At 40.3% G+C, this 22,357-nt stretch overlaps 3 protein-coding genes across 3 annotated transcripts in view; 1 reads left to right on the forward strand and 2 right to left on the reverse strand.

The window, feature by feature from the left end:
- Positions 1-22,357, forward strand: part of RTFDC1 (replication termination factor 2 domain containing 1) — a 48,819-nt gene that overhangs the window by 11,568 nt on the left and 14,894 nt on the right. Inside the window, exon 5 of the mRNA XM_008584761.1 lies at positions 1,047-1,125. Coding sequence (XP_008582983.1) covers positions 1,047-1,125 — 79 coding nt within the window. The remainder of the gene's footprint in view (positions 1-1,046; positions 1,126-22,357) is intronic.
- Positions 7,508-8,494, reverse strand: LOC103600483 (small ubiquitin-related modifier 2). Its single transcript, XM_008584760.1, has one exon. It carries the CDS (start codon positions 8,404-8,406, stop codon positions 8,119-8,121), a length of 288 nt encoding a protein of 95 aa, XP_008582982.1. The 5' UTR covers positions 8,407-8,494; the 3' UTR covers positions 7,508-8,118.
- Positions 10,838-17,374, reverse strand: GCNT7 (glucosaminyl (N-acetyl) transferase family member 7). Its single transcript, XM_008584759.1, has 3 exons — positions 16,405-17,374; positions 15,290-15,385; positions 10,838-11,061 (listed from the first exon to the last, which is right to left on the reverse strand). Exons 1-3 carry the CDS (start codon positions 17,372-17,374, stop codon positions 10,838-10,840), a joined length of 1,290 nt encoding a protein of 429 aa, XP_008582981.1.

Genomic DNA, 22,357 nt, shown 5'->3' on the forward strand with positions numbered 1-22,357 from the left:
AATATGCCTATGTCCTTGGACTAGATACCTTTAATTTCTATAATTATTGCCTGCCTGATAGATAAAAAATTACATGTTGTGGTTTTGGAAGGCATTTTTTTAACATTTGAAGTTATGAATCTTTTCATATCTTTGGCCTTTATATATATATTTTTGTGAACTGCATGTTAATTCCCTTTGCACATTTTTAATTTAATATAATTTTATTTTATTATTATTTTTTTGGTGGCTGGCTGATATGGGGATCTGAACCCCCGTACCGGACCGGACCGGCAACGGGATCGCAACCCTCAGTGTTGCTCCCACACCGCGCTCAGCCAGTGAGCGGCCAGTCTGCACATGGGATCCGAACCCTCGGCGGGAGCGCCACCACACTCCCAAGCGGCGCACTGTAGCAGTGCGCCACCGGGCCGGCCCCCACACACCATATTCTAACCAAGTGAGCTAACCAGCCAGCCATCTCCATTTTTTAATTATATTATTTACTGTTGTTTTTTAAGACCTCTTTGAATATTCATGAAATAAACCCTGAGCCTCATATATATTTAAAATATTCTCTCCCCGGTGGCGCACTGGATAAGTGCGCCGCTTGGGAAGCGCGGCAGCGCTCCCGTCCGAGGGTTCGGATCCCACATGCAGACCGGTTCCCGCTCACTGGCTGAGCGAGGCGCGGGAGCAACACTGAGGCTTGCGATCCCGTTGCCGGTCCCCGGTCCGGTACGGGGGCAACACTGAGGGTTGCGATCCGTTGCCGGACACGGAAAAAAGACAAAAGACAAAAAAAAAATAAAATAAAATAAAATAAAATATTCTCTCCCTGAGTTTCTGTTCTGTCTTTTGACTTTCTATGTTTGTGGTTTTCATTTTGATATATTTTATTTTTTGTTTTGGACATACAGATTTTTTTTTAATGGGATAAAATGTAACAGCTTTTTTCTTCATGGTTCTTGGCCTTTGTGTAAACTGAGCAAATGTTAATAGATAATGTGGGTTATAATTTTTGAGTTCTTGTTTAGGTCATTCTCCATGTTGGATTATTTTTCCAGGTTCTGCTTCCTTCGGTGCTGTGGTTGTGTGTTTTCTGAACGAGCCTTGAAAGAGATAAAAGCAGAAGTTTGTCACACAGTGAGTTCTTGACATACACCATTTGTTGCTTCTCAGTAGCTGAGGAAATCTGTTGGCTTAGGCTTCCTACCTTTGACATTTAAATATCCTAACGTTCTTTCTGAAACACAGATCTGATAGGTTGCTTCTCTGCTTAAAACCCTTCGGCGGCTCTGGCTCTTCATTGCTGAAAATACAATCTCAAACATCCTCGTGTCACCTGACCACTGCCTGCCTGTCCAGGTCAGACCACACTTGGGCTGTTCCCTGAACATGCTTCTGTCTCCTGGGCCTCTATTCCCTCCACCCTGTCAGCCCAGAGGGCCTTGCTACCCCATGAGCCTTAGATCCAGAGTTCTTATATCCTCTGTGAATCCTTCTTGCTAAACCTCCTTCCATGTTCCCTGGGCACCTTGTTATATCACCTCTCTCATCATAATGTAATTGTGTATTTATGTGTCTGTTTTCCCACTGGACTGTGAGTTTTTGAGGGTGGAGATCAAGGCTTATTCATCTGTCTGTCTCCAGGGCATGCAGCATGACCTCAGTGAATACTCACAGAGTGAGCAGATAACTTGATGTGAGAGCTAGCCTTTTTTCTCGGCTCACATGAAGGAACTACTGATGACTTTGCCTTAACAGTGTTGTTGCTGAAGCCGAGAACATTTGTGTCTCTGGCCTTCTGCTAGCCCATGTAAAGCCTGGTATTTAGTTTAATGTCATGCATGCCAGCAGCTCCGTTCTGTATTAGCTCTGCTTAAGTTTCATTAGGCCCCCGTTGTATTGCTTCTCCCTGTTATGAACAGTTCTTTCAGTCAACAGCTTTTATTGAACAACTGTTATGGGCCAACCCTTGTCCTAAGCACTGTTTGGTGGGATATCATGGTGGGTAAGATCGATAAAGGTCCTTGCCTCATGAATCCCACATTCCAGTTGAGGAGGTAGACACTTAAATAAGTGAGCAAGGCAATATCAATTGTGACCAATGCCAGGAAGGAAACACACAAGATGATGTAACGGAGGGAGAGAGGCTACCTTAGTAGTGGTCGACGAAGGCCTCTCTGGAGGTTTGAGCTAAGACCTAAAGGGCACAAAGCCAGCTGTGCAAAGCTTGAGCAGCAGCCTCTTAGGCAGCAGGAACAACATGTGCAAAAGCTCCAAAGTGACAGAGGACTTCGCTCGTTCAAGGAACAGAAAGTGTGGCCAGGGTGGAGGGCAGGAGAGGAGAAGTAGATGAGATTGAATGGTCACATTGGGGCTTGTGGATTTTATTCCAAGAGCAGTGGAAAGCCAAAGGGCAGCTTTAAGCCATCCGGGATGTACTTTAGTTTTAAAATGATCCCTCTGTAAAAGAAGCTAGGTCTGGAGGAGGACACACTGGACAATTCCATTTATATAAGGTTCAGAGACAAGCTGTTATGTGAGAAGCCAATTGGTGGTGAAGAAGTTAGTGGGGGGCATTTGAGTTGTTTCCAGATTGGGGTGACTATGAATAAAACCTTCATAGAATTTGGAATCTGTCTCATTAAGCTTACTTTTAAGAAAAGAAATTCAAAGAATGCATTTGGGCATTGATTTTTACTATTTAGTCATTTAGTTATTTATTACGTCTCCTGTATTAAGATGATGGTATCAGTGTTCCAAGGAAAAATAAGACTTGGATGACATAGTCTCTTGTGCTCAAGCAGACTACATTCCTGCAGGATTCATAAGTTATATGAAACATCATGTTCTACTTTGTTTTTTGACGCCAGGATGGTAAAGATGTTATTGGTGTTCAGGGCCAGGAACTTTCTTTTGTTTGTGCTGTTGAAAAAACTTTTTACGAAGGGGAGGCATTTGTTCTGGGCCTTGAAGGAAGAGCGTGGTTTTCATCAGCCATACTCTCCTGGAGACTGGCCTGATTGCTGGGGGGGTGGGTGGGGGGTTACTTTGAGATGGTCCTCGGACAGGATGCTAAATATCTCTGCAAGACATCATCTAGTGAGGTAGTAACTTCCATTTTGGCTCTCCTGCAACCTCCTGCTTGCTTTGAGGATAAAGTCTCTGTTTGGTCCTACTATGTTTTTAACACTTCTCTTAACACTTGCTAATAGCCTAAAAGAGAGTAGATCTTAAGCTCAGAGCTTTGACAGGCAGGATCTAGGGAGAGAGTTTTGTCTTCTCTGTGTTTTTATGGTTACTTTATATTTATGGCAAAGGGTACTGTTACTATATTTATGATAGGAATATATAGTTAACTTAAATAAATTTAAGTAGAAACAATGTGTAGATTTAAAGAAAAATACTAAAATATTGATAGTACAGTTGGCAGGGGAATTCCTGAAGTTTGTGAAACACTGTCAGAAGTGATTGTGTGTGTTGGTGGGGGAGGGAAAGGAGTAGAAGAGGAGGGGGTGTTGAGATGAGGAAGAGGAGCAGGAGGAAGAGCGGTGGCAGCAGCATTTGGGGCAGAAGTGTCCAAGGCAGCCTATGGAGATGGGGGCAGAAGGTGTCGTTAAGGTGCAGGTGGGCCATTAGGACTGTGGAGTGGGTACAGGAGCGGGGAGAGAAGCCAGAGACAAAAGTCTGACTGGATTGTGAAAACCTTCAAATGCCAGACTGGGAGCAGGCACAGTTGGGAGTGCAATAGGGAGCCAGCTGGAAGGTGCTTTGGGAACATAAATGTGTAGACTTGTGTAGGCTGGACAGGGAGAAAAGACTAAACAAGAACAGGAGCTTGACAGCAGGCATGAAAAAGGATCCTCTGTAAGAAGCATTGTGAAGGGAGGGGACTCCGCTAGAGTGGAATTCCTGCCAGCAAGAAGGGAGCTTTGCATATGCCCTATGTTCAAGTGTGCACGTGTTTTCACAAATAGTGTGCAGGGCATTAAGTGTTAGACACGTTTGCAAGTACACACAAAGTCTACTTGAAAGAATATACATAGAAGAAGATGGGAAATGAAGCTGTAATTTAGAACAGAAGTCAAATGACTTAAATCAGTGGTTCTAAAATCTCCTCGATAGTTTGTTAAATTCCCATTCGCTGTCTCAGACTCACTAAGTAAAAATCTTCAGGATTGGTATAGAGCCCATGGATTTCTAGTTTTTACGAGTTTCCAAAATAATTCTAATGGGCAGCCACGTTTGGAGAACTCACTGATGTAAAGCAAAGTTTTTTTTCTTGTGCCCATCTCTTAGATTGGTGTGTGGTTGTCCTTTGCATTGGCTGGTCTAAAACCTCCATGCTAGTGACTGTGCTGACACACGTGCCGCAAAACAGTACTGTGTGCAAAAAGCTTCACAGAGAAGTGGGTTTTGCTTCATGGAAATACACGTTACAGGGAAACTCTGAGGTCATGTTGTTGGTGCTTGGGAAATTTTACTGAAAGATAGTAAACATTTGACCGTCTGTACCTGAGCACTTCAAGGGAAGGGAAGGAGGCAGGAGGAAAGAGGAACAGAGCTACGTCAGGGCTGCGCAAGGGGAAGCAGAGACCAAGTGATGACGAGGAACACTGGCTCCTCCCATTTCCTAACGAGGCTGCTGTTGCCCTTGAAACCTCTGCAGTTAAGGCAGGTCACTGGCTGTAATTCAGGAATACCTCAGAGAGAACATTTTCTTAAAAACAAATCTGTTGCCTGAAGAATAAGACAACGAGCACTTTCCACTTATGTAATCTACACAAAAATGCCTTTGCTTAGCTAGGTACTCTATGCATTAAAAACAAATCTGTTGCCTGAAGAATAAGACAACGAGCACTTTCCACTTATATAATCTACACAAAAATGCCTTTGCTTAGCTAGGTACTCTATGCATTAGTTTGCTAGGGCTGCTATAACAGTACCACAAACCAGGGGACTTAGAAATATTTTGTCTCATAGTTCTGGAGACTAGAATTCCGAAGTCAAGGTGTTGGCAGGGTTGGTTTCTTCTGAGGGCTGTGAGGGAAGGATCCATTCCAGGCCCCTCTCCGTGGCTTGTAGAAGGTCTTCCTCTTCCAATTGTTTTCCCTCTGTCATGTCTGTCTCAGTGTCCAAATTTCCCCTCACCAGTCATATTGGATTAGAACCCACCCTAATGACTAATCTTAACTAATTACGTCTGCAACCCTATTTCCAAATAAGATTACATTCTGAGGTACTGGGGGTTAGGACTACAACATATGAATTTGTGGGGGGGGGGACACCACTGAACCCATAATTACTGCACAGTTTAGAAATCACAGAGCATGGAGCAGTCAGAGCACACCTAGAGTGGAAATCATTCATTCATTATTTATTCACACACTCTTTCTTAGTCTGTTTTGTGCTGCTATAACAGGACACCTGAGACTGGATAACTTAGAAAGAATAGAAATTTATTTTATCACAGTTCTGGAGGCTAGGGAGTTCAAGAGCTAGGTGCTGGCATCTGGTGAGGGTCTTCCTGTTGTGTCATAACATAGTGGAAAGCATCATATGGGCAAGAGACAGAGAGAGCAAGAGATGGCCAAAATTGTCCTTCTTTAACGAACCCCCTCCTGTGATAATGGCATCAATCCATTTATGAGGATGGTGCCCCCGTGACCCATACACCCCCCATTAGGCTCTGCCTCCCAGCACCGCTGCATTGGGGATCAACACATGAATTGGGGGACACATTCAGACCATAGTACAACCAATACCAAGTGGATGTTATACATCAGTTTTGGCTCCCACACCGTTCTCACCTTGGAACTATCAATCTCTCTGGGCCTCAGATTCTAATATGTAAAATGAAGGAATTATAGCAGATTCTCAGATGCTTTTCTCATATTTTTATTTTATTTTTTGTTTGTTTGTTTTGGCAGCTGCCTGGTACAGGGATTGCTTTCCTTTTAGACCCAGAATTCTAAACAATAACACTTTAAAATGAGAAAATAAATTAAGTGATGAGTTGGTATACTGCTATCAGGAATCAAACTCCAATTTCTAATTAAAAGTTTCTAAAGTTATACTAATTGTATTGATCAGGTTTGGCTAACTGCTATTAACAAACAATCCCCAAATTCCAGGGGCTAATACAGCAAGAGTTCCTGGTCAAGCAGCTCTCTTCAAGGGTAACTCAAAGATTCAGGCTCCTGCTGTCTGGTAGCTCTGACACCTCTGGTCTGAGAAGTATTCCATCTTCGGTTGACTTGATGGGAAAGAGAAGGGAGCATCTGTCTTTAGGAGGATTTTATGGGCCAGGCCTGGAAGTGGCATTCGTCATTTCCGTTCCCATTCCACTGGCCAGAACACAGTATATGCCTGCACCTAACTGCAAGGGAGCCTGGGAAATGTAGTCTGGCTGGATGCCGAGGAAGAAAAGGCCGACACTAGCCATTTCTGCCAAACTCTGCCAAAAGGAAGAGAATGGTACAGTTTCAGGAACTGCCGTAAATTATGAAAATGTGAATGAAGGAAGATAAAGCCACAGTGTCAAAGTTCAGAACAGATGTTTCATTTTTTAGGTACTGTCTGAAATTTAGAGAAACCAGTGTCATAAAAACAGCGTCAGGAACTTCACCGGTATTTAGAGTATGCATTTTCTCTACTTTTCAGTCTGTAGCTTCACCAACATGTGGCTTTTCAGTTCACTAAGAGACTGAAGGGTTTGAAATAGCTTTGGTTCTGTGTTCTGAAACACAGGGTGTGCACTGTTGATTTCAGTAAAAAGGGTCCAAAGAGATGTAGTTGCTAGGTTTTTTTGTTTTTACTATAAACAAATCACTAGCCAAAAAATTAATTGTATTCCCCACTGTGTTCTTCACTTCTTGCAATAGGAAGAAACATATTGGAGTAATTAAAGGTTGCAAAATAAATGGTGTGCTTGTTACTCAAAGTGTGATCCATGGATCTGCAGTTCTGGCATTACCTGGGAGGTTGTTTTTTCGTTTCCTAAAAAATGCAGACTCTCAGGCCCCACCTCAGACCTGCCAAAATAGAATCTGCATTTTAATAGAATCAAGTGATTTGTATGCAGAGTAAAATTTGAAAAGTGCTGACATATATATTAGAAGTGTATGTGATCAATAGCATTTGGCTTGCTAGATCTCTGGCTTCATTTATTTAGGCTTTGTAGATAGGTGAATGATGTGTGTAGATGTTTTAAAGTTGGAAGTAAAATAAAAAATGTATACTCACCCTGTTTTTTTGCATTCTATTTATGGAGGGGGTGGAGTAGAAAGGGGAAAAGTTAAGTAAAGGAAGTGGGTATCTTCAGAAGTGATCAGCTAATTCTGATTTCCACTTTTGGCCTCCTTCAGATTATTTTAGCTTTCTGCCACCTTTATGGTCTTTGTGAATATTAAACCTCAAGGAATTGCATAAAATACAGCATAGGCAGCCTTAAACTTTTACATGTAAGAAAAATCTAATAGAAAAATTGAACAGTAAACTTTATTTTTTTTTTATTTATTTATTTTTTTTCATTTTAAACAAGAAGTTTATTTAAACAACAAGACGCTTGACTTGAAGGGAAAACTATCTAGGATTCATTTTTTAAGAGTAATTTACCCCTACTTAAAGACAGATTGCCCTACATGTAACAGCTACGTACAAAAAAGTTATAAAATTGTCCTTGGTTTTACAATGATAAATGAAAAACATTAAAATTTTCCAATCAAACAAGGTATGTAAGGATTTTTATGTTGTTGGGGTTTTTTTTGTTAAAACAGTGAGAGCAAAATAACTTACTGGAATATAAAGATAAGAGCTGAATGAGCATGCCACTAATGGAGAAAGGGGGTATTTTCACAGAACCAGTATTTTTTCCCATCCCATCTCCACTTGATGTCAATCAAAACATACCATTGGCCATTTAGTTAAAAAAAAAAAAAATGCAATATGTTTGTGCACATACACCAGTTACTTTATGTACAATAAAGGAACAGGGAAGGGGAAAATGAAAGAATAGCAAAAATTATACTGTAGTAGTCAGGATGTGATGGAACCAAACTGCAGTTTTCTAATTGAGAATGTATTCTTGGTCTGCAAGAAGAGAGTTCTGGAGTAAAGTAGCAGGTTCCCTTTCTAATAGACACCTCCTGTCTGCTGCTGGAACACATCAATTGTATCTTCATCCTCCATTTCCAACTGTGCAGGTGTGTCTGTTTCATTGATTGGCTGCCCGTCAAATCGGAATCTGATCTGCCTCATTGATAAACCCTGTCGTTCACAATAGGCTTTCATTAGTTTACTAAGTGGTGTTTGCCTCTTAATCTTAAACTGCACCACAGAACCATCCTGCCCCGCCACCTTCAAATTAATATGATCGTTGTTCTCAGTCTTGACTCCTTCCTTGGGCTTTTCGTCGGCCATGGCGAGCGCCGGAGTCTCCTCAACTGCCGCTTCACAAAAGACGTACCAGATCCGCACCGAACGAGCGCACAAGAACCACCAGGAGCGGCAGAAGTGAACAGTAAACTTTACATGTTAGCAAGAAGGTTCTATTCCCAGAAAGCTAGAGAAATTATCTCAGGATCCCTATTTTTACATAACCTTGGCAATATTTGTCAGACAGTTTTTACAAGTGATTTAATTTTGTTCTTTTACTTTATAAGTGAACACACCGAGAGTCTGATTCAGGATAGAGTGAGCACCGTGTTGGTTCTGGTGCTGACGGAGGCCGCAGCTTTCCCTCGCCTCCCTGGCCTGCCACCGTCATGGCACTGCCTGCCTCTTGGCCTCCCTTTCCATCACCTCTCCGATCTTCTACTGAAGCCCAGTCTCATGCTGCTTCATTCTACCCTGCCTTTGTTACCTTTATTGTTTTGATTTTATCGTGCTATTACTGAAATGATTTGTTCAGGAAGCTTTGTCCATGATGGTGTTTGAGCCTGTTGGGGGCAGGTATGTGTTTGAATTACCCCCTCTGTGTGTGGCGTAGTGTTGGCTTGGGCTCTGCTGCCAGGCTGCCTGCCTGGTCCAAGTCCTAGCTCCACCCTCCTCTAGCCATGTGCTCCTAGGAGGGTTCCATCATGGCCCTGTGCCTCAGTTTCTCATCTGTGAAAAGTGTCAGACATTATTCTGAGTGCTTCATTCAGATTAACACACTTGGTCCTCAACAGCCCTGGTGGGTGATGTTCTTACCAGGCCTTCTTCATCCTGTACGACTGTACTGCAGATTGGCATTGAAATTAAAGGAGGACAGGCTTGTGTTTGAAGTAACTTGAAAACATAAACATTTAAGATCTTTTTTTTTAAAATGGGGTTTGCATTCAGTTGTTAGTAAGTTGTTGTAAAATACAGGGCACATAATTGTGGTAAATCTGAGCTTTCTGAAAAACTAGTCAGAATGTAGCCAGTTAGTGACCAGGAGCACTGTGTTTGCCTGTAAAAATGTACAGGAGAGCGGAGGTGTGCTGTCACAGGCCTCTGTGTTCTTTGACAGTCTTAACATTTTCAATGTGTGCTTTCCTTGGAATTAGATATCTGAGGGGAAGAAATGTTTGTTTAAACAAAGATTTTAATATTCTGTGGTTCACTTAAATTTGATTTGTGGTGTCTGCCTTCAGAATCCCTTTTCTTTCTATTTAGCTTTGTGCTTCTCCAAGACTATTTCACTGACTTCAGTGGATCTTATTTCATTTCTAGGTGTGGGGAAGCTCCAGCTCACTGAGGCGCTTGTACGAGGGTACTTCAAAAAATTTGTGGAAAAATAGAATTAAGTGATAATATGAATTTTCCATGAACTTTTTGAAGTTTCCTCATACTTCGTCTTGAAATTATATGTTTATTTCTTTAGTTTCCTGTCCTGTGGTTCCTACTTTTCCTTTTTTTTTTTTTAAATTTGTTTTATGTTGTGCTATTTAATAGTTGTACATTTCAGTCTTGAACTCTTTTAGAGAAAGAGAGTATGTTTAAAGTTCTCATCAACATCAACAACAACATGAAAGTCATGGACTTCATAAGGGAGGAGACCTGGGTCTATGAATAGAGATAATGAAGACCATTCATGCCTTAGATTTGTGCTGTTCAACATGGCGGCTACTAGCCGCAGGTGCCTGTTTAAAGTTAATTAATTAATTAAAATGTTAAAAATTAAATAATAATTAAGAGTCACTTCCTCACTCACATTAGCCACATTTCACTGTACACTAGCCCCCTGTGCGCTAGTGGTTGTGGCTAGTGTTGGGCAGGTCACATGTAGAGTACATCCATCACCACAGAAAGTACTGGTAGAGTATGTATTGGGACTGCGGAAACTTAGGGCAGCCTTTTTAAGACTGTGTTTTCCAGTACAGATTAATTTCATTTTACCCAAAGATGTGGACTATTCATTATTTTTCTAGGAATGGCAGAGCAAAGTTAAATTGTTCTCTGCCAGCGAGGACTGTTTTAGCTAAGCATGTTTTCATTTTCAGTGGGAATTTGTTCTTTATTAGTATTTCATACACAGTAGCATCCAGACCTTCAAAATAAGATGTGGTGTTCTTTCTCCAGCTTGCATCTAAGCATCTGGAGATTTTGGTTTTCAGCAGCTGTTTACTGACGCTGTTGACCTTCCAGCTGCTTATCTGTTTGTCACCAGTGGCAGCTTGAGGTATTTTTTCTTGCACTATTTCTCTCCTAAAGTTATAAAAGTGGCCTATAATCGATAGTAGAGTCTCGTTGGTAGCATGTTTCTTAATTTATTTTAGGATTAATTTGTATCAAGCAGTCATTTTCCCATTCTTTCTTGTCTGGTTCAATGCTCTCTTGTTTCAAATCAAGGAAACAGTGATGCCAGTAAGAAAGCAAACACTCTTTGTCAGTTCAGTTTCATGTTAAAATGACTCTCCTGTCGAAAATGCCAGTGTGGCTCTACAGGAACTTCTGCCTGCCTGAGTACTTTGAGTCTGTGCCGCCTCTCTAAGCATGTAACCACGAGGGGGTCTGTTGAGGGCTCAAATTTGTTGGCAAACAAAGAAGGTGAATGAATGATCCATGGCAAGTCTCCCAGTCCATATACACAGGTATCTTGGACATAATGGCCTGCAAAAAGAAACACAAAACAGCTGCCTTTGTTTCCCCATCAGTTTATATTCACAAGAAATGTGGTGATTCTTCTAATGTCATTGGTAAGGCCTCTGCTTCTCAAGAGTTCACATCCCACAGCATTTCCATGATTGCATTCACAGGGGCTTTTATGTTGAGTTTTGAATTTGTGATGGAAAGGTACATTCTTATTCCTTCTGTTAGTGATTTCTAACATGTTTGATGGCTAATTTGGGTGAATATTGTGGAATTTTAGCGAGTCACAGACACAAGGGAGATAAAATAGCACTCATTTGCCTGGTAAAATCTAATTTCTGATAGAATCTAGGTTTTGTGAACTCTTCTTTCTTTATTTTTTCCCTTCTTTTATTTACTTATTGAAACATAATTGATTGTACATATCTGTGGGATACCACATTGAATATCAATACTCATGTGCATCATGAAGTTTTAAGTCGTTTCCTTGGTTCATAAGAATGTTGGTGGTTTTAGTAAGTCAGTGCTCCTATCTTTTACTTGTTTTACAGAGTGAGCATTTGATATAAATTTAAGTAATTATAATGGGAACTGTCCTGTATTTCCCATTGTAATTACCAGAGACGAACTCAGTGGCACTTTTTATGTGCCTGGCACTGTATTTGGCTCTTTCTACTCTCTTTTAATCCTCACAACATAACTATGAAGTGGTTTCTGTCATCACCCACAGCTCACAAGTGAGGCAACAGATTTAGAGAAGTGAGACCTCAGCTTTTTGGGGGTAAAGTCCATCCCTTTTGGAGACCTTGCTCTTTCTCTGCTCAGCTCCTTTCTGCTCTGTTTCTCCACAACAGCTAAATGATCCTACTTCAAAAAACCCATCTTAAGGAAATATTAACAAATATTATATTATATTAGTATTTGCATGCCCCAAAAGTTTGGTGTTGTTTGTAAGACTGAAAAAAATCAGAAGGAACATTTCTCCTATTGAGCTAGTGTTTATCTACATAAAGGGCCTGTGGTGATGTTATAAGTGGCAGCTGTTATCATGACTAAAATTATTTTAACAGACAGACATCCTTGGTATAATGTGATAGAATCTCAATAGAGTTACATTTAGCCAGTTGAAAATTATAAATATGAAGAGAAGCAGTGTAAAAAACTTAGGACATAAGTGAAAAACAAGTCAGCTACACCTTGATTATAACTGTATAACTGTAATTTTTCAGAGTTGTGTTAATGCTGTTTGAGTGATTAAAACTAATCGAGCTCTTTATTGCTGGTAATAATGGGATAGCTGTCATTCTGCGTGCAGAGTTAGGCTGTGACTCATATGGTATTTGGTGGCAGGCAGCTGCACCTCATGTGAGACCCAGCTCTGCCACTTGCTGTACCTTTGAGAATGACTTCACTTTTCTGAACCAGGGGCTCCTCATCTGTAAAGGGGAATGCTAATAGTTACTACCTGAGAATGGTTGTGAGGCTTACGTGCAGGCCCAGAGCCAGGACTCTCGGAGGCTTACCACCACCCCTGTGCCGGTGCTTGGCCTCAGTCAGGTGCTGACTAAATGCTGGCCACAAATAGCCGTGTCACTGCTTTACTGTGAGAACACTTTGCACACTGAAGCTAGTGATGGTAAGAATTTCCTGAAGTATTTACTTTTAGGGAATGATGACTTTGTTAGGATTTACAGTAACTAGATTTTTTCAGACAGTATTAAAACATTCAGGTTGGCACTATAAGAATTCTGAGTCATTATTATTGATAGCAACAACCCTTCATGACTTCAACCCTGTGCACACCTGAGGGAATTGTGTTTTCAGGAAGAATTTGTGCCCCTTGCTTTTCTGAGGATTTATTTACCAGTTCTGGCAACCCCAGTGTGTAATGACAAGGAGCACCTGCCTCGTAAAGAAAGGGCAAGGCCTGTTGTTCAACTGTCACATTCTTGCTATGTGAATAGCCACCTAATGGAATCATATCTACCTTTTAAAAAATACTGCACTAGAAAATTATCCCAGCCCTTCTGACCTGGCACCTCACAGGAGGATGGCTGTGCACCTGGCAGCAGGAATTACTCGCCTTTGAACTATTCTGGTATTTGAGTTTACATCTTTTAGTTGTCTGCAATCTGTTTATTTTAGGTCAGTCTGATAGACAGCTGGGAAACTGGGCAAATCTAGTTTATTTTGCATATCTGCTGTATTCAAATTCAAGGACCATACCCAAATGCACTATTAAAATAGGTTATCGCGTCTCAGTACAGTAGCTCCTGCCAGTGGTTAGGAAGCTGCTTGTAGACAAATGGCAGGGTCCAGATGTCCTTGAAGAGGCGCTGCTCTGCCATAGCCACCTTCAAATACAGTTTGCTCGAATCTTTCTGCACTTTCTGTCCCTCATGACCCGCAGCCCCATATAAGATCCCCCTATTGTCCTTTCCATGAACTTTCCCAGAGCATTTGCACATCTCTCTGCTGGACTCATTCACATTGTGCTGTGAATTGCTTGTCATCCAACTTGTTCTCCCCAAAACTGTCTGCTCCTCTCAGCTGTCTGCAAACTGTGGTTGGGGTGGATCAGGAGAGCTGGGCCTTCCATCTCTGCCCCCCAGAGTAGGCACGGGCAGCTCCACAGGAGCCACATTCCAGCTTCTCACTCCATAGGTATTTCCCCCAAGACTGATGTATCTAAGAACACCTCTGCAGTTCTCCTCCAACGCTTTCACAAAAGCGGGGCACCTCTCTCCACCATCCCACATCTTGCTTTGGTATATTGCCCCAGTAACTAAAACCTCTGAGACACCAGACAAAGGGACAGAAGGAAAATACACTGTTCTCAGAGAGACTCTCATGGGGGCTAAGCAAAAGGACCTTCTTTCAGCAAGATCTACCTAAAAACCATCCAGTGAGAGCTCTGTGCCTCAGCTAAGTACCTTGAAATGAAGATTTCAGAACAAGAAGGTTGCCACAAGAATGTATATGAAAACATTTATTTGAATCTAAAAATGAAATCATACTTTTTTGGAGAGAACGTCAGTCTCTGGTCAGATTGGCTTGACCATGAGGTCTGCCTTGGCCAGTTAAGTCTTATGGCAGAGGTTTCCAGAAACTGAATGAGCTAAATTAAGTCTGTAGCTCAAAGATTCTGATGAAAAATTATTCAAAACACATTACAGTTTTTAGTAGGTAGGTTAGAAAATACACCTTTGTGGGCCGGCCCGGTGGCGCACTGCTACAGTGCACCGCTTGTGAGCGCGGTGGCGCTCCTGCCGAGGGTTCGGATCCCACATACAGACCGGTTCCTGCTCACTGGCTGAGCGAGGTGCAGGTGCAACATGGAGGGTTGCGATCCCGTTGCCGGTCCCGGTCCGGTCCGGGCGCAACCCTGAGGGTTGCAATCCGTTGCCGGACACGAAAAAAGACAAAAAAAAAAAAAAAGGAAAAAAAAAAAAGAAAAAAAAAAAAAAAAAGGAAAAAAAAAAAAGAAAAAAAAAAAAAAAAAGGAAAAAAAAAAAAAGAAAATACACGTTTGCAACAATTAAACCAAAATTAACACTTTCCCCTATTTCTTTTAGAGATCATACAAGCAAAATAAGAGTGAAGGCTATTGCTCTAGAGCAGGCGGGGCAGACGTTCTCTATAAAGGGCCAGAGAGTAAATACTTTTGGCTTTGTGGGTGGATGGACTTTGTCCTAACTACTCAGTTGTGCCTTTCATTGTCATAAACAATATACCAAGTGAATGGGTGTGGCTGTGTTCCAGCAAAACTTTATTTATAAAAATAAGCAGTAGTTTGCTAACCCCTGCTCTGGAGCATGTACCTGTGTTATTCAGTTTTATATTCTAATAGAGAGGCACAGAGCTCATATTTAACAAGTGTTTGAATTTGAATTCTAAGAGCAGGTAGAAAAAGCCAAATAGCTCATGTGTTTTTATTTTTAAACTTTGTAAGTTAACATCCTTGCTGTGTGTTCACTTTGTGAAAATTTATCAACCATCTGTGTTTGTATATATTTGGGGGGGGTCACTGGCCAGTACGGACAACCTGTATGTTTATGATTTGTGCACTCTTCTATATGGATCTTATACTTAAATAAAAAGTTTTTAAAAATTGACAACTGTCCTAATTGGATCATCACTAATTCCGGATTACTTTAAACAGGATCATCAGTCTTTTCCCACTGTCTCACTATAACTGAGGCAGCAGTTGTATAGTTTTTGTAAAATCTGAAGGTGTTTTTGTTTTTACCTTTACACCCTTCATGAACTTTTCCTTCCTCATTTTTCCATTTAATGGCTCGAATGTTTCCTTCCCAGCCAGCATTTGGAGTGGCACCTGGAGCATCTAATGGGAAAAACAAAACCAGTACATAGTGTGGGAAAAAAAAAACCAGTATACAGCTTCCCAATTCTTTCAGCACAGGTTCTTCTGCACTATCATTTCCATTTCTTTTAGATAAGGTAATTAATGAGAAAGATAGAGAGGACAGTCCAACCTTGATTAAAATGTTTCATTTGTCACATCTGATTAAAGGCTATCACTTCTGAGGCTGGGTGGCTTGTACTACACTGGCAATAGCATTGGGTTGACCAGGGCCTTAAATCTCCATCTTTATATATATAGATTTCATTTTTCATCCCTGTCCCGCATCCCTTGTAACTCATTTGATGTTTGCTAAGTGCTCTTCTTGACTATGTTGGGGTTCTTTGGATTGTGTTTTCTCTTTAACAGCCCTCTGATGTGATTTGAAAATAGAACTTGTAATGAACATGAGAGAGTATAAAGAGGCCCTAACCAATATCTGCTGGATTCACTATTTGTACTGTTGTCTGGACTGATAAGCTTAGTTGTTCAAGTTTGAAGCCACGCTCCCTGTAGGAACCAATCAACCTTTTACAAAGGGAAAATACTTAAGTCCACTTAAAGAAGGGCATCGTATTTCCTCAGAAAACGAATCTGAAGTATCAGATTTACCACAAAAACATTACTAGTTTTAAGATTTTCCATTCTTAAAGAGCACTTAGCACAATGCCTGGCACTAATAGATACCTAGTAGTATTTATCAAGTGAATGAAGAAATAAATAAAGATTTATGCTCAGAATTTTCAAAAGGCTCTCTCCGAAGAGAAGCAAAATGCCAGTACTTCTTTCTGGAGAGGGAACATGCTTCCTTTGAGCTAACTTCAGACCCCTAAAATCAGAGAACCTCCTGTACTCCCCAAGTGGAAGGTCTTACAAAATGTGGAACATTTATAGAGCCCTAGAAAAACACCTGAATTGAAAGAATCCTCAGTTAAGAATGAAACTTCTGCTTCTTTTGCTTCTGACCTGAACAGATATCCGCATTGTTGAATGCTTCTTACCTTTTAGTCGATTCAGGGTCACCCAGTAGTGTTGCTCTGGGCTGTGCATGTTTTTGCACCACTGAAGCATGTCTTTTGCCCGAATGTCAGTCAGTATGAACTCTACAAACTTTCTTGTAAGTACGTAGTAAGCACTTCCAGAATAAATTGTTAAGTTATGGGGTGGTTCATCTTTGAATCTTTTATTTGGAGATATATAACTATTTCCTTGAGGGCTGAATTCAGGATGACTTCCACTTGTCTTGGATTTAATGTTTGGTGGTTGGATTGCTCCAGGAGTGATATTTTTATCATTCCATTTGCTTCTGATGTAATATATGATTTCTTTGTTGGTTTTGATTGGAAAATCCTGTCCACAAAGATTAATGACATAGTTCCATTGAAATTTGGAAAGAACTAGATCTTTCATGCAATTAATATCTGCCTGTAGTCTTGTAAAGCCAGCATAAGCCATCTTCTCTCTCTTTGATGAAATAAAAATGTTTTCAAAACAGTTAACCAGGATTTGTACAGCAGTCTTATACTTCTTTGGTACCTTTTCATCAACATGAATACAATAAACATTTTGAGGTACGTAAATTGCTCTAAGAAGCTGCACAAACATGGCTAACTCCTTATGAACAGTTATAATATATGCCAAAGAGAAGTTGGCCTCTTCTGCAGACAGGGGTCTGGTTATGAAATGCAACCCCTGGGAAATCCTGGAGCAATTTCCTGGTGTATGTAAATGAGCAAGTATTTCAGATCCATGAGGATTTTTACAAAATTTTGCAATTTTGGGGGCTGCCCCTTTCCCTTCAAATAGAGCTGAACACAGTTCATCTGGATAAAAGCCACATTCTACTACCACTGGATAGGTGGGTTCCTCCTCTGGTTCCTCGGGAGTTGAATTCCTTAAATAGAGAAAAATGAAGATGCAAATAACTGTGCACACAAGAAGTCCAGATTTTGTGACTCGAAGCTGGCTCATGTTTTGAGCTCCAAGTGCATTCTTAGTACCATAGTTTGAAATTTTTTCCGTTGGGCTTCCTAAAAGAACAATGGATATAATTTTGGGTGTTGTTACTTTTTTCCGCCAACTTTACTGAAGTACACTAAAGTACATGTATTTAAAATAGGTAATTTGACCAGTTTTTAATGTATGTATACACTCGTGAAACCACCACCACAATCAAGATAACAAGGATTTCTCTCACCCTTGAAAGTTTTCTTATGCCCTTTTAAATCCATCCTTCTTTTCATCCCTGTCTCTGGGCAGTCGATGATATGCTTTCTGGCACTAAAGATTAGTCTGCATATTCTATAATTTTATGTTTTTATTTTTATTTTTTTGGCAGCTGGCTAGCACAGAGATCAAACCCTGGATCTTGGTGTTAATCAGCACTGCACTCTAACCAACTGAGCTAACCGGCAGGCCCCGTATCCTGTAGTTTTACATAAATGGAAAAATGTAATCATACAGCATGTACCCTTTTTGCCTGGCTTTGTTCACTTGGGATAATGATGCTGAGGTTCATTCATGTCATTGCATTTATCACCAGTTTGTTGGGGTTTTTTTGCATCCTATGGCCGTGCACAATTTATTTATTCATTCATCTGTTGATGGGCATTTAAGTTGTTTCCTGTTTTTGGATTTTACAAAGATGCTGTAAGCATTTGTGTACAAGTCTTTGTATGGGCATGTTTTTGTTATTCTTGGGTAAATACTGAAGAGTAAAATGGCTGGTTCACATGTCAATGTATGTTTAACTCTTTTGGAAACTGCCACACTCTTTTCCAGAGTGACATGTGGGAGTTCCTGTATCACCATCAACACTTGATGTGGTCAGATGTTTTAATTTTAACCATTCTAATAAGTGTGTAGTGATAATTTCTTGTGGTCTTACTTTGTATTTCCCTGATGACTAATGATGTTGAGCCTATTTGCATGTGTTACTGCCCTTATCCAGGCATAGACACTGTCCTGTCCTGCATTATTCAGAGTTCATTTTATTGTCATTACTTTATATTGTTGTGAGGCTAATCTTTTCAATAATAGGAAGTGACAAACTAAGAAATTTTGTGATTATAAACTTAAACTGAAGCTGGCCAGTTAGCTCAGTAGGTTAGAGCATGGCCTGTACTGGCCAACCGCCAGAAAAAAAAAAAAAAAACAACTTAAATCTGTTGAAATGAGTTTATAAATTGTTTTTAGGGAAAACTTCAGTGATTAAAACAAAATATCTTGTTATAACAGCAGGGTCAAGTGTTTGGATCCCCATAACGGGCTGACCACCAAAAGTATATAAAATTTTAAAAAAATCTTTAATAAAATTATTTGATAATAACTGAGTTGCCTATCTTGAGCTCTACAGAAATACATGAATAGTTGTAGCAGTAGCAAAAACTGATCAAAAATGTTTTAATTAATTATAATTCTTCCCTTTGGAATTTAGGGAAGAAATTGATCAGGTAAAATGTCAAGCTTTGTATTGTTAGAAATTTTTTTTCTTCTTTATGAATCTTGACTCTCAGTTTCCATAAAAAGTCACATCTTATTCCTATTTCCTGTTTTTAAAAGCCTGTGTATCTTTCACTGGTGTTTTATCTCAGGTTTACATTGGTCTCTTGCCTTTCCGCATCATTGTTATAAGTGCTATCTGGATAAAGCATTGACCAGGCAGCATTTTAAGTTATACTTGTGTTCTTAAGCTTTGGGCCAATAAAAACTATAAATGTTAATTGTGGATTTTTAAAATGTTCTATTTATTTTCACTGTATAATTTTTTCCTACCCATTATGCCTGAATATGCTAGGTTACAGCATTTTACTCTGGTTGAGTAAATGTTTGTTGATTGCTCCAGACATCAAAAACCTTACAGCCTAATTTTAAAAACTTTTTTTATAAATCATACAATACCTATCTTTATAAACATAAAACCATCTTTTTAATTTTCACTTTTCATAACTGGTCTCTAAAGCAAACAAAACCTGTATCATCAAACAGAAACTGAATAGGAAGGAAACATCTTAAAATGAAAGTAAAGTAAAGCTTTTTACTACTTCTCTTCAAAGAATTTTGATTAAAGGTAAACCATATACTATATAGTTTGTCACATCTCCTATGTTATAGCGTGGTGTATAGGAAGGAGAATTTGGGGTTTTTTTAGTTTGTTTTGGTTTTTGTTTTTAAACTTATTGTCAGAGTTAATTAACTATTCTGTTCCTATCACAGAAGTAGTTAACCCCTCTTCACAGATAACACCCCATGTAAACTTAGCCCTGTGGCAGTGCTCAGGGGATTGGGTATTTTCAGTAGTTTATAGTAATTAAATGAAGATAAGTCCCAGGTGTAGGCCATCGTCTGTTAGGGTAATTCTGGGCTATGTGTTTTCTCCTCCCTTATATAGAGACAGGTACAAGAGGGGGTTCAGGGTGAACCTGTCGCCTTTCTGCCTGAGTTCTGTTAGCACAGCTTTCATGGTTGCCCAATGAAGTCTTCCCTCTGGCTCAGGTTCACTTTGAAATTTAGAATTAGATGCCTGCTAGAATGCCACTTTGAGTGGGAACTGAGGTCACCAGCAGCTCAGCTTCTTGTCATTGTTTCAACCCAAGCTGTTTAAAGCAGTCAGTCCAGGTCTTGTGAATGAAGTCTTCGGAGACCTCCCTGCTGTTGAATGTAAGCAGTTCTTGCTATTGCTTTAACGTAACACCCTGTGGGTAATACAAACAGTCCTGGAGGAGTAAACTCTCTAGGGCCTGGGGCCTGGCAGTTTTTCCTTTTAAAATAGTGGTGAGCTCCATTTTCAGTTTGGAAACATGTCCTGGCAATTCTTGGTGAGTTTTGGTGGTTGTTTCGTTTTTGTATTGTGAAGTCAACTTTTTCAGCCATAAAGGAAGTGTATTTATTAAATACGTAACTTTCTATCACTAAGTTAATCTCCCAGAAATGTAGGTGGCACTTTGCAAGTGTGGGGAATATGCAGTTTGCATGAAAGTGCAGGCTTACTAACTTTTTTTCTCCACAAAGTTATATTTATTTATTATTATTATTATTATTTTTTTTTTTTCAAAAGATGACCGGTAAGGGGATCTCAACCCTTGGCTTGGTGCTGTCAGCACCACGCTCAGCCAGTGAGCAAACCGGCCATCCCTATATGGGATCCGAACCCGCAGCCTTGGTGCTATCAGCACCGCACTCTACCGAGTGAGCCACAGGCCGGCCCCACAAAGTTATATTTAAAATATATATTTATTTTAAAGGCTTTCGAAAGAGTGGCTGTTATCCTTGTGTATTGTGGAGCACATATGCAAGTTCTTTGTTCAGACCACACCCATTTTCACCATGGCAGTATCCTGTTTTCTCGTGTATTGCTGAATCACACATAGTTTCTGAAATTTGGGGAGTGTGTATATGAGAGCATTTTAAAGCTTTTTCCGTGTACTGTTTTTCCTTAAATTATCTTTCCTAGGTCTTATGTACTGTTAATAATCTTTTAGTTCCCCATATCTGGATGGGCATCTTTAAAAGTGAACTTAAAATATTTTGCTATATAGTCTACAATATTATTGTTTTAGGGCATTATCACTAGTTTAAATAACCAGAATAAACTATTTTAGTACCTAAAGAAAGATTTTCAGAGCTTCATTTAAAAAAAAAAAAAAGTGGTGCTCATTATTGCATTTTCCTTATTGGGAACCTGATATTTAGCTTATAGGCTAAGGAAATGGCCTTAAATCAGGGCCCCTGTTTTAGACTTACAGCCCCAGACTAGTACTTACAAGTTGGGCTGTCCTGGGCAAGTCATGGAACCTCCTCATAAGGGTGTATGATAGTACCTGCCTCATAGGGACATCCACCAGGGAAGCAGGAGCAGACGGGCAATAGCTTCATGCTGAGCCCGGGCCTGAGGAGGTGCTGAGCACACGCCCGCCCTGGCAGCTCATCGATGCCCAGCCCCCCAAGAAGTGCCGTCTCCAGACCAGGAATGTTGGGTGCTCTCCCCACTTACTACGTGCTTGTCCTAAAAGTCACTGTAGCCACAGCAATGAAAACTTTGTGTCTGTTATCTTTTTCATCTCTAGACTCAGAATGATGTCCAAAGCCCCCTAAAAGTTAGCACAGTGTTTTCGTGAGCTACTTGAGCTTATGATATTGGGTTGATTTTGAATTCAAAGGCTGTCCAACTGTAAAGCAGGTGTCTTAATCACAACATGCTTATTTCTAAAATGCATGTGAATTTTTTAAAGCTATTTTTTTTTTTTGTCTTTTTGTCTTTTTTCCGTGTCCGGCAACGGATCGCAACCCTCAGTGTTGCCCCCGTACCGGACCGGGGACCGGCGACGGGATCGCAAGCCTCGGCGTTGCTCCCATGCCTCGCTCAGCCAGTGAGCGGGAGCCGGTCTGTACATGGGATGCGAACCCTCGGACGGGAGCGCTGCCGCGCTTCCCAAGCGGTGCACTATCCAGTGCACCACCGGGCCGGCCCTTTTTAAAGCTATTTTGATGTGAAAATGAAAACTTCTTGTTAGGATATTCATTAAAAAAAACCACAACAAATATACTATTTTATTATTATTATTGGCACAAAATGAGAATGGAGGATATGGACATGGCCTTGAGGCTGACTTATTATTATCTCCCACATTAGGAACTAACAAATGGTAGCATTTTTAATTTAAAAATCTAGTTGATCCCATACTGTAAAAATATTCCACTTTTATTTTCTTTGACTTAAACAAAAATGAGGACTTTTTTGAGAGGAAAATATGCTTGCAACATCTGCATTTTAAACATTATATTGTTTCTATTTTAAAACCATAGAAGAGGCAAAGAAAAAGACATTTTACTTCGAAAGTAAGACCTGTGTATCCTGTGCTATTCATAATCCCTGCGTGGTTATGAGCCACTTACCAGGAGATGCTCCTCATACTCTGTGGAGTGCAAATCCTGATGCTGCCTGAGCCCAGCCTG

Source organism: Galeopterus variegatus, unplaced genomic scaffold, assembly GCF_000696425.1.
Source record: "Galeopterus variegatus unplaced genomic scaffold, G_variegatus-3.0.2 Scaffold3366, whole genome shotgun sequence".
Lineage (NCBI taxonomy): Eukaryota > Metazoa > Chordata > Mammalia > Dermoptera > Cynocephalidae > Galeopterus > Galeopterus variegatus.

Coding starts and splice junctions, on each gene's coding strand:
- LOC103600483 (XM_008584760.1), bottom strand. CDS start 8,406: ATGGCCGACGAAAAGCCCAAGGAAGGAGTCAAGACTGAGAACAACGAT.
- GCNT7 (XM_008584759.1), bottom strand. CDS start 17,374: ATGAGCCAGCTTCGAGTCACAAAATCTGGACTTCTTGTGTGCACAGTT. Junction 15,386..16,404: donor GACCCTGAATCGACTAAAAG/GTAAGAAGCATT, acceptor TTTTCCCATTAG/ATGCTCCAGGTGCCACTCCA. Junction 11,062..15,289: donor AGTTCATGAAGGGTGTAAAG/GTAAAAACAAAA, acceptor TTCTTTTTGCAG/GCCATTATGTCCAAGATACC.